The sequence below is a fragment of the Sinocyclocheilus grahami genome, unplaced genomic scaffold (assembly GCF_001515645.1).
Source record: "Sinocyclocheilus grahami isolate Dianchi unplaced genomic scaffold, SAMN03320097.WGS_v1.1 scaffold1648.1, whole genome shotgun sequence".
NCBI lineage: Eukaryota > Metazoa > Chordata > Actinopteri > Cypriniformes > Cyprinidae > Sinocyclocheilus > Sinocyclocheilus grahami.
In genome coordinates, this window is record NW_015506827.1 from 108,053 (window position 1) to 119,735 (window position 11,683).

Here is an 11,683-nt window from a genome sequence, read left to right on the forward strand (position 1 = left end):
AAAAATAAATAATTAAATGTTAAATTAAATATTAATAAAAATCATTAATAAATAGATAAAAACACATGATATGTAAAGTATATGAAAATGTAAAATAATAAATTAATCAAATTATAAATATATATATATATACATTTTAAGCAGTATTTCACACAAAACAAAAAAACATAAAATATTAATAAAAATGCATTAACAAATAGATAAAAGATATGATATGTATCAGGAAAATTTAAAATAATAAATAAATGAAATGATTTTTTTTAAAAATTAAATAAAATATACACATAAAATATATTAACATAAATAGCAAACACAAAATAAAATTAAAACACATATATATATATATATATATATATAAAAACTAATAATTGAATAATGTGAAAATGCAATAAAAAGGTTGGGTTATGTGCTTTCATACTCACTCTGTGTCCCTTGATGCCGGGGAGTCCAGGGGTTCCTGGGAATCCACGAGCACCCTGTGAAACAAGCAAGAGAATATAATTATGATGATTGCTTGAATCTCTTTCCACACATTTGGATTATTTGACTAACAGGAAACAATGAGTTTGAAATGGTTTCATTCCGATGAGCAAGCATCATATCTTATTCTACTCTAGTTTGAGACTTCATAAGTTGCCTGCTACTGTATGTCTGCATTATGGTGTTCATTTGTGTGTATGCATGACCTGGGGCCCGGCGGCTCCGCGCTCTCCAGGACGGCCGGCTTTGCCAGCTTCACCCTGAAGAAGAGCAGAAGAAAGATAAGAAGAGACTCAGAGCTGTATTATTTGGAACAGATGCAGCGAGGGAAGCAAAACTCACATCTTCTCCATTCTTTCCAGGAGGACCAGCAGAACCCCGAGAACCCATCGGGCCCTGCAAACATCAACAGCAGAAGAATAATCACGATATGCATGCTTCTGACAGTTGTCGTAATATCATATTGACACTAAGTATCCAAAACGGAAGCGGAAGATACTCACAGGAGCACCAGGCTCTCCAGGCTCGCCTGCGGGTCCAGTGAATCCCTGAGGGCCCTGTGAAAAATACAGATAAACACAGTTATATATCAGATAGTGCATGCATAATAAACCACTCGAGTCCATTTTAATGAAAAATAAAATGCATAACCGTCTAGAAAGAATTGCTGATTTATTTGATTTATTTGTTGTAACAAACCAACAGCACTTTGTAGCGCAAAGTAAAACTCTAGAAATAGACGTACAGGTGAACCTGCAGATCCAGGGAGGCCACGAGCACCCATGGGGCCCTAAAAGCAAGAAAACACCATGTTAGAATAGAGAAAGAAAGAATATAGACATTAAAAACCATGTTGTTGTTGTTTAGAAGTTCAAATGGAGTCCCGTGAAAGTGCATTAAAAATGTGAACTAGTTTTTGAATGGCAGATTTATATTAAGCATATATCATAAATCATCATGTCATTATTCAGGTAAGTGCATGATCAAAGTAAATGCATGGCTGAATATCCAGATTTGGATTGCTGTGTAAAAGTGAGGGATCACTGAGAGCACATCTTTTGTTTTACATAATGCATTTCTGTCTGTACTGTGTGAGTTCATGAAGGAAAGGAGGAGCTGGCTTACTGGGGGTCCGGGGAGAGCCTGGCCGCTGGATTTCTCACTGCCGTAAGCCATCTGGGAAAGGAAAGACTGTAGGGGACGACAAGAACCAAAGAGTGAGGATTTGAGGTTTGCTCTGCGATGATCTTCACTGAACTCCTAAAGGATAGTTTTCCTTTTAATGCAGAAATATTTGGAAATAATCAACTCTTAGCTGATACACATACACATATGTGACACGTCACACATACCTAAGCTACGTCATACCCTTAAAATACAGCTATTTTGCTTTTATAAAGTGCATAGTCTGCTTTCAGTCCTGTCGACCCTCAGTTTTCATTGTAGGAGCTGTTCACTTGAGCTGGTACTGAACTACAGAAAAACAGAGGCTTCATGCATCTCTAATAAAATAAAATAAAATAAAATAAAATAAAATGCACCAGCAGTATGCACCATGAAGACAACAGAAAGATTGACAAGATTCTCCCAAACTTAATCTTAGTGATGCCTCAAAGGCAGATTCATAATATTAAAAAAGTTGGGCTTCAAAAAATATAAATAAATAAATAATAATAATAAATTAGTCTTTTAAACTTTAGCAAAATTATTTATTCTATTTTTATTTATTTTATTTTATCTTATTTTTTAGAATGCTAACGGATATAATCTATGGGGCCGTAGTATGCATCCTGAAGACAACAGAAAGATTTATGTTTCTGAATTCGTGCCAGCTTGACAAGATTCTCCCAAACTTAATCTTAGTGATGCCTCAAATGCAGATTCATAATATTATAAGCTCAAAGTTTGGCTGCTTACTCCGCCGCCGAAGCCAGGAGTTCCAGGAGAACCAGGGGGTCCCGGGAGTCCGTTCTCTCCAGGAATACCATCTCTGCCAGGAGACCCTGGAGAACCCTTCCACACAAACAGCACACAATCACATCAGCAAAGCTGCAGTACATCTGATAACTGGAGCGCGTTACACACGATCATCCTTTTAAATGCAGTCAGGACAGAATGTATGTCATATAAAGACTGAAACTGTAATACGTGTGAAACCATATTTTTCTCTCATGTTGCACGCAAGTTTACAGAGGTCAAAGGTCAGCGGAACAACTAGAGGTCAGCAGGCTAAAAGCCTCCGATGCCCCATAAATCACCCTAATTATTTCCATTTGAAACAGAGTTTCATATCAATGCAAACTTTTTGTCTCCTGCAGACTTTGTATTCTTGAAAACAAATGTGCAGTTGGCCTTCTTCAGTTGTACTAGATAAATATAAATACATTACAATGATAACGATAAGCAGCTTGTTCATAAACAAATACTGTACTCACTGGATCTCCAGATGGACCAACAGGACCCTAAAAATGGAAAAATTAGAAATATTAGGATACTCTACATTGGTGTATGTTGTAAATACAATAATTATGTGTGTAATCTACATTTATATATGGTGTGATAAAAGTACTCAAAAAAGTAATTTAATTAATATACTATATTGATATTATTAAGATATTCACACACACACACACACACACACACATGGCATCATATCAAACCATACTCAATGCTCTGTGGACACGTTGCAACTTCAAGAGCCATGGCCCTGTCTGACCTCCTTTCTCTTTCGTTTACACATTTATTGCATGCTCACTATCACCTTTTTTTTATTGCAACAGGAATGCTAAATGCAACGTGTAATGCTTTTCCTAATAATAGCATTAGATGACGATGAAAAACTGTCTATAATGTGCATTGAGTTGAAAGCAGCTGAAGAGGTGAATTTCTTTCCGTATGCATTCTTATTCCTATTTCTCTGCGTTCTCACTGGTTTGTTGAATTATTGCATTTAATAATGCACATGCAAATTTGTCTTCAAATGCCCCAAAATGTTCGACTTACGCACACGTTAGCAAAGCCTTCTATCATCTTTTATTGTGCGGCTGCATATAGCAGAGTAGATGGATCCTGTCCCAGGAAAACCATATGGTGAAGCTGGTTTTATACAGTCAGGCAGAAATCTGAAACCTTCGTTACATGCCTTATCAAAGCTGAGATCAAAACCCTTCTTTTTATGTTCTCTCTAATAGGCGGAATATAATGAACGGAACATTGAAATTTTTTACAGCTTCCAAAGTCATCTCGTGTTTCCATTTTGTGACAGCCAGTGACTTTTATTTCTATGTATTTTTGGACAAACTGCTACATTCCAAATTCATGCTCAAAATCAAATGTAAGATACGTAGGCTGTGTCTCTGCATGCTCAGCACTTTTCGACATAATCGGCACTGTCTTTAATTGTTGGTAGCTATACCTCTCAAGATTGTGGTCTTTATTTCATCATGAAATTGGTATTTTAGCTGCTCATCATGTCGCTAATGTTGATGCATGAGTGTTATAGAGTCTCTTGTGAATGTGAGGAGGCTGTTATTGATGGTGAACATCTCAAATCAGACACTTATAAAGTTGACTTAAAAAACTGTTTTTAGGATTCTTTGATGAATAGAAAGTTCAAAAGAACAGGATTTATTTGAAATAGAAATCTTTTGGAACATTATGATAATACTGTCACTTCTAATCAATTTAATGCATCCTTGCTGAATAAAAATATTCAACACTTTAAGCTCCAAACTAAAAGCACAACCTATTATATTGTGGTTAATGTTTATAGTTTTTATTAAAATCCACTGGCAACACCAAATGCATCTTAGTGAAATGTAATTGTACTTGTACCTTTTTTAATTGTATGCTAATGAACTCTAATAAGGTAATCATTGTAAACTAGTCATTCTACTAACCTAATTATATTTTCAATAACATTACAATAGTTCAGCTTTTTAAATAATAATGTCGATTTTATAGGAAAGAGCTGTTTTATTTGATTAACATAATGTGGTGTGAATGAGAAAAGGCTGCCTCTTTATTTATTTATTGTTTATTAAATTGGTTTTATTTTGTGTTTTTGTAATGCAAACATGCACCAGGCTGACATCATCATCATCATCATCATCATTATTTAAATCATTCCATCCCTATACAACGACTTACAATCACTTTTCCCTCTTCAAACAGTCTTAACTCACTTTCTCGATAGTGAGAAGGTTTTCTTATTGAAAGAGCGTGCAGATTGGGCAGGGCGAGGTTTAAATAGAAGTGGTAATTTTCAGTGTTTTTGTTTTACAGGAGTTGCATTAAATTGCACCTCTGTGGCGAGTGTCTGGCAGAAATCAGACCGGCGGTCGAGCTGGAGTTATACACAGTATATAGCCTTCTCTGAAGCAGGTGTCTGAATCATTACATGCTAAAATATGACTACAAAGAAGAAGAAGAAGAAGAACCTTGGACCCTTGCTGGATCACCTTAATACAGCTGCATTTCCTCTCTAACGCTCTTTGCAGATTTCCGTGTTCCCCACATTTACCAGAGACCAAACAAGACGCCACAACGCTGCACTAAAGCCACTCAAACGCTCATCACATCATGCTAAAACACACTTTCAGATCAAATTTAAATAACAAGGACACAAACAAGCAAACAGCTACCAGTAATGCTATACAAACAACTACACCAGCCAAATCTGAAACACATTTATTTGTCTCCGATTGAATGCCAATCTTCAGAAACTCATTGGTGCTTATGCTTATGCTGCTGTTTATTTATGCATCTTCTGTCCCAGAGCTGACCGACAAAAAGTGGGTTAATCTGAAATCAAGAACGTTTACATGCTGATAACTGACACCACATGAGCTCATACATTTTTTTAAAACAGGTATCAAAGTGTACGTTTTTTTTTTATAAACGATACCATTATGATCTCCGTGTAAACTGTGCAGACGCAAATTTGTAGTATTTCTTTACACAGTGACATCGCCATCTACTGGCCCTGGCGTGAATAATACAGCATATTAGTCGTTTTCGCGGATCTCTGTGAATGTGGATCGTTTTGATGTTGTTATTATATGCGAAACTTTTCAAAAACCCAAAGAAACAACTATTCCATATTAGTACATCGTTGTTGTGTAAACGTACCCTAAATTGTAAAAAAGATTTTCAAAAAGGTTTTATGAACACACCCCCTGTCTGCCATTGGTCAGACAAATGGTTGGCTCCGCCCCAAACTCACACCATTGGCTGCTGTGTCAGCCTGATCAGAACAGCCAATCAAAGAGAGCGATTTTTTATGTTTTAACACTGATAAAATGACATTGTCTTAAATTGAAATGGAGTACATTTGAGTACCTGGCTCGTATAAAAAGACGTCCTAGATGTGACAAATGTTCTGCTGGGAAGTGGTATTTTTGGATAGTGTTTAGTACACAGGGAGGTGCTGGGGATTCCTCAGCCGCTCTCTTTTACAAGCACAGCCATGAAACACATGTTTCTACTTGCAGCAGCTGAAGCGCTAAAACAGACCTTTCACTCCAAACCCTGATTCCTTTCTGTCTTCATTCTTTACTTTCTCTCACTTTACTGAGCCCAATGTCCGGTCAATCGCCCTCCGAGGGCCTCCGACAGATCCAAACGTTTGAGTGCATGTCAGAGAGTGCAAGACTGCAAGAGAATACTTCAGCGGTTGCTCAGTTGTTTAAAACATTTCTGCTGGATTACGAGCATCTTGACTTCTGATCCAAGTATCTTGGATTTTAGACACTGAACGAACATTTAAACTGAACTCTGCGAGATTCACAATACCAGATTGACAATGCATAGCCTATAATACATAAAAATATAAAAATGGAGTTAAAAACTATAACCAGACGTCTCCGCTGGTGATAATAGAGCACGATCTGTGTCTGACTAATGCTTTCCTGATACGTGTCCAGCTTTTGTTTGCAAGATGTTCAACCCCAGTCTGAAGCATTCCAGAAGCTCTGCGAGTTTTGTTGCAAAAAGCTTCGTCAAGTTTGAATGTGCTACATCAAAATTAATTTAGTGTTTTGCATGTTAATTAAAAGAAGTGCACTTTGGCATACTTATAAAAAGAGTACTTAAGAATGCTCTAACTTCTGAGTGATTTGTTTTTCCAGTGTACATCTTTATACATAATTTCATAATTACGTCGATTGTCTTTGAAATATGGTTAAAGTGCTGCTGAGTGTACTGTCATACATTTATGGTTCACTTCATGAAACTTGGAATTTGACGGTTCCATGTCATGGAATTAAATATATTTGTAATTATTTATAATGATGATTTAAAATGTAATATCAAATAACACGCTACAATTAAAGTTATAATAAAGTACTTTAATATGTTAGCCAACACATAAAAATAAGTGTACTTCTATACAAGATTATTAAAAATGTACTTTTAAGAAAAACGTAATTTGACATGATTGTAAAGTGCACTTTTTTAGAAGTCTGTACTCTCTTTAAGTGACCTTTTATGTCATTAATATTATGTTATCTGCAAGTAAAAACATTTTTAAATATACTTTTAAGATTTGAAGTACAAATAAGCACACTTCTTTTTCAAAAGATCAACTCTGTAGTGCAAAACTCTCTGTTTTGCAAGAAATACTGGGAGATCAGATTGCAACAGGTCGTCATTTATAGGCTTAGATGCTTCAGTGCAAAATATCTAAACAGCTTGGACAGTCTTTTAGAATCGCATTCACCCTCCGAAGATGTGGACTGATAAAGAGAAGTTAATCTTGGACAAACACCCGAGGGCAAACTCTACCTGCTGCAAACTTTTCCTTCAACAAGTGTCTTCATGCAACCACCTTCAGTTCAGTGCACCGTTGCTTTAAAGTTTTCCTTGCAATATGCAATAAGCATTGAATCAAAAAAGACTTTAAGCTGATTACAGGGTGGAAGGTCTGCTTCCGATTGCTTGGCAGTCTTGCACTTTGGAAAGCTGGAATCATTGTGATATGTAGTCATTTTGTAATCACATGGCTTTCACTGGCTCTGTCTTTAAACTGACTGTAAGCCCAGTGCAGCCCCTTCATTTCAGCTCACAGGCCGCTATTTTACTGTCTCGGCGTTAGTGGAGGATGTTCGGTGATGCTGTTACGGACAAAAGGTTCGAATATTACTCTTTCTACGTTTTTAGAATCTTCTCTATTTGCCAAAACTGGCAGGAAGCTGATGGTTAATGAAAGGCTGTGTGAAATTAACTCAAATGACAGCCCAGACCAGCATTGACCTCATTACCAGGTCACTTTGTGCTCTTTTCTCAAACCACGTCACCAGCTGAAGAAAAAAAGTGAAAAAAAGTGCAAGGAGGAGGAGAAAACAGACCTCATGGATCGTGTCGCAAACTCGGACCACCCCAGATCGCAAAGATGTTTTCTCGTTTCGCTCAAGCGTCTAGCACTGCACCATCAATGCATACAAATCTAATTGTGAAGTATTAAATAAAACAAAGAATAAAAAATGTTTAGTACACAAGACAGCTTCTTTTTTTTAAATGTAGAGGCCAGAGCTAGATGTCTAAAGGCCTTATATATATGTCATATATACATACAAGTGACTGATTAAAAAAAATTATATATGATATATGACAGATAAATGGAAACTTGTTTCCCCCACTGAATAAAAAAAAAAGTAATTGAGACGTTTTATCATGCAATTGTGAGTTTACATCTCACAATTAGTATATTGTAGCATCGTCTTTACTGTCACTTTTGATCAATTGAATGCCTCTTTGCTGATCAGAAGCATTAATTAATGCACTGACCGCAAATTTTTGAACGTTAGTGTGTATATGACAGCTCTCTCTCACAGTCCTTTTTATTCTCATTAAGGGCTGAGTTTAGTCTCTGCAGACACACCTACCTAGTCTTGTTCTCCTCCTCCAAGTTCAATCCCTCCTTCGAGAAAGAGACGAAACAAGAAAGAAACAGAATGGAAAATATGACTGAATTCTACCCAGACTACAGATAATGTGCAAAGGCTGCTGGAACTCATGACACAACCCACTGAAGGGAAAGACGCTGAGACTTCGGAAATAAAAACAGTTCAAACAGACTCAAAATGCTAAGAAAACAGAATGCTGAGAAGCACTGCATTTGAGATGCATTGGATGCACATAGTGTTTGGGAAACGCTTCAGTCTGAATTGTGCACTGCATCAGGATGAACACACCTCAGTTGTGTTTCTTTGGGGTTATTCTTTAGTCTCTTCCAGACACAAGTTCCAGCCGCTTTGGCAGACATTTTCAACATCGGAAACATCTGCTCAGAGAAACATCTGAGAAAGAGCTTTTCCATTTCTGCTCTAATACAGTGTTCAATACTCCCTGGCTTTGCAGCCTTGTTTTGTTCTGTCTCTTGTTTGTCGTTCTGTTAGCATGAACTCCTTTTAGTAGCAAACAACTGGAGGCCACAAACTGTTTTCTCTTTTGTGGTTTTTGTGTGTGTTCATTGTAACTCAACTGGTAAAGTATGGCGCTTGCGACGCCAAGATCATGGGTTTAATTCTTCAAAAAAAAAAACACAAACAGTATGAGCTGCAAGCTTTGATGAGACTTTAACTCTGACTTATCACTACTGTTTTGTTCAGTGGTAAAGAAGAAGAAGAAGAAGAAGAAGAAGAAGAAGAAGAAGAAGAAGAAGAAGAAGAAGAAGAAGAAGAAGAAGAAGAAGAAGAAGAAGAAGAAGAAGAAGAAGAAGAAGAAGAAGAAGAAGAAGAAGAAGAAGAAGAAGAAGAAGAAGAAGAAGAGTAATGCATAATGAAACTGAATTAAATAAATTTAGTAATTTAGCAGGCGCCTTTATCCAAAGCAACTTACAAATAAGGACAACAGAAGCAATCAAAACAACAAAAGAGCAATAATATATAAGCTCTGTGATTCTGCATAGGGCAAGGTGGGACACCTTGACCTTTGAGCCCTCAGATGGCATTGCATAAGAAACCGTCATGCTGCGGTGTTAAATATAGCCACATGGGCTCAGGAGTACTTCTGAAAACTGCTGTCAATTAACACAGTCTGCTGCTGCATCAAGAAATGCAACTTGAATATCTGTTACTCTAGCTATACATCAGTTCTATGCAGCAATGCTGCCGGGTTCTCTGTGCCAGAGCTCATCTCAGATAGTCAGAAAAAACAATGAAAATGTGTGCTGTACTCAGATGAGTCCACATTTCAACTTGTTTCTGGGAAAAATGGATTTCGAGTTCTCAGTCCCAAAGAATGCTACAACAGCATGGTTTCGTAGACTCAGTGAATGTGTTAGACCGGCCTGCCTGCAGTCCAGATCTGTCTCCAATTAAAAAAAGGTATGACCAGTCATGAAAAGGAGAATCAGACAACGACGATCACAGACTGCTGAGCTTCTGAAGTCTTGTATCAAGCGAGACTGGACAAAAATTTAGCTTGCAAAACTTTAACAATTAGTATCCTCAATTCCCAAACAATGAAACATTGTAATTAAAAGGAAGGTTGATGTGACACAGTGTTAAACATGCCTCTTTCCCAACTTTTTTGGAATGTGTTGCAGCCATCAAAAACTAAATTTGTTCATATTTACAAAATACATTTACGTTGGTCAGTGAAAACTTTGGAAATCTTTTCTTTCTAATTTTGTCAATTAAATAAAAGTTAAAGAGAATGAACAAAATTACAGATTCTTGATGTTATTGCATTTTACAAAATGTCCCAACTTCACTGAAATTGGGTTTGTATATATATATATATATATATATATATAATTCATGACAATTCCATTGTCATTGTTTATTCCATAATTCTATTGTCAATTATTCCATTATATTATTAAAGTGTGTTGGAAGCATGTTAAGTTGTTATAATATTAATATATATCATAATAATAATTGTATCATCTTATAAATTATATAAATTATAATAATTTTTCCACATAAGGACTATTTAGTTTGACTTGTTTAATTTCTTCAAAGTCTGTTCATTTCAGTAGCAGCTCAAACTTTTTTCATTTTCCATGGACATTTTGAAATTACATTTATGCATTTATGCTTTGCTGCAACGCCTGGCTCATGGGTTCAATTCCCAGATAATGCATGAGTTGCTGTACCTTCAATGCATTAATGCAATGGAAGTTGCTTTGGATAAAAGCATCTGCTAATTTCATAAGATGCACATTTATCAGATAAATGTAAATGTCATCATATTCTAGCAGTGGCACTCCTGAAATCTGCCTGTGGGCAGGCGAGGAGAATCCCTTCTTTTAATTTTATTTTTTAGTATTTCTGAGCTGAGAGAGCTGAGTCTGAGATGTGTGGGGAAATGAGCTCAGCTCTGCGTCTGGAAAGCTCATCATTCCCTGACGCCACCGCACAAGCATGCATAAATACTGCTGCATGCACTTAGAGAAATGGAGGAGGGAAAAAAAGAGTCACAGAGATGTGGGGGAGAAAACAAAGGACGAGAAATGGCCAATCAGAAGGTATGACAGAGCTGAGACAGAGACAGAGATCGGGGGACAACCTGAAGAAAGCATCACGAAGCATCTGGAAAATCCTGAAGAGAAGCAGAAGGAGTGTGAGTCAGACAGACATCACCCACAAATCTCACAGCGCAACACATTCACTGCAAAAAAAGGCTTATCTCACAAAGAATTTGCTTTAAAAATGTAAATTAAGATGCATTTACTTGTTAAGCAAAACGACATAAGATATTTAGTCTTGCTTCTGGGGGGGGTTCATTGTGATTTCACTTTTTTAACGTTAGTTAGTGTGTAATGTTGCTGTTTGAGCATAAACAATATCTGCAAAGTTACGAAGCTGAAAGTTCAATGCAAACGGAGATATCGTCTTTTAAATTTCTGCCAGTTTAATGCCTACAAAAACGGCTGGTAGGGACTACAACGAGTTACTTCCCGGGTGCGTGACATCACAAACCCAGATAAACCCCGCCCTCGGGAAAAGACAGCAAAGGGGGCGGGCCATGCAGCGCTGCTTTAGAGAAGAGGAAGAGAAAACTAGAGGTGCACGTAACAATCTGTTCATATATGAATCATGATTCTGTCTTCTAACGATTCTAATGGATTCACAAGTTTTGAAATCAATGTTCTAAAGCAGTGGTTCTCGATACTGTTCTTCGCGTCCCCTGCTCTGCATCTCTCTCTCTCTCTCTCTCTCTCTCTCTCTCTCTCTCTCTCTCTCTCTTTCCGCTCCGC

General features: G+C 37.0%; 1 protein-coding gene across 1 annotated transcript in view; it reads right to left on the reverse strand.

Moving 5' to 3' along the window:
* LOC107571757 (collagen alpha-1(I) chain-like) overlaps window positions 1-11,683 on the reverse strand; it is a 43,291-nt gene that overhangs the window by 25,497 nt on the left and 6,111 nt on the right. The window contains exons 2-9 of the mRNA XM_016258119.1: window positions 2,916-2,942; window positions 2,398-2,493; window positions 1,606-1,671; window positions 1,226-1,270; window positions 984-1,037; window positions 823-876; window positions 687-740; window positions 423-476 (exon numbers count right to left, since the gene is read on the reverse strand). Coding sequence (XP_016113605.1) covers window positions 423-476; window positions 687-740; window positions 823-876; window positions 984-1,037; window positions 1,226-1,270; window positions 1,606-1,671; window positions 2,398-2,493; window positions 2,916-2,942 — 450 coding nt within the window. The remainder of the gene's footprint in view (window positions 1-422; window positions 477-686; window positions 741-822; window positions 877-983; window positions 1,038-1,225; window positions 1,271-1,605; window positions 1,672-2,397; window positions 2,494-2,915; window positions 2,943-11,683) is intronic.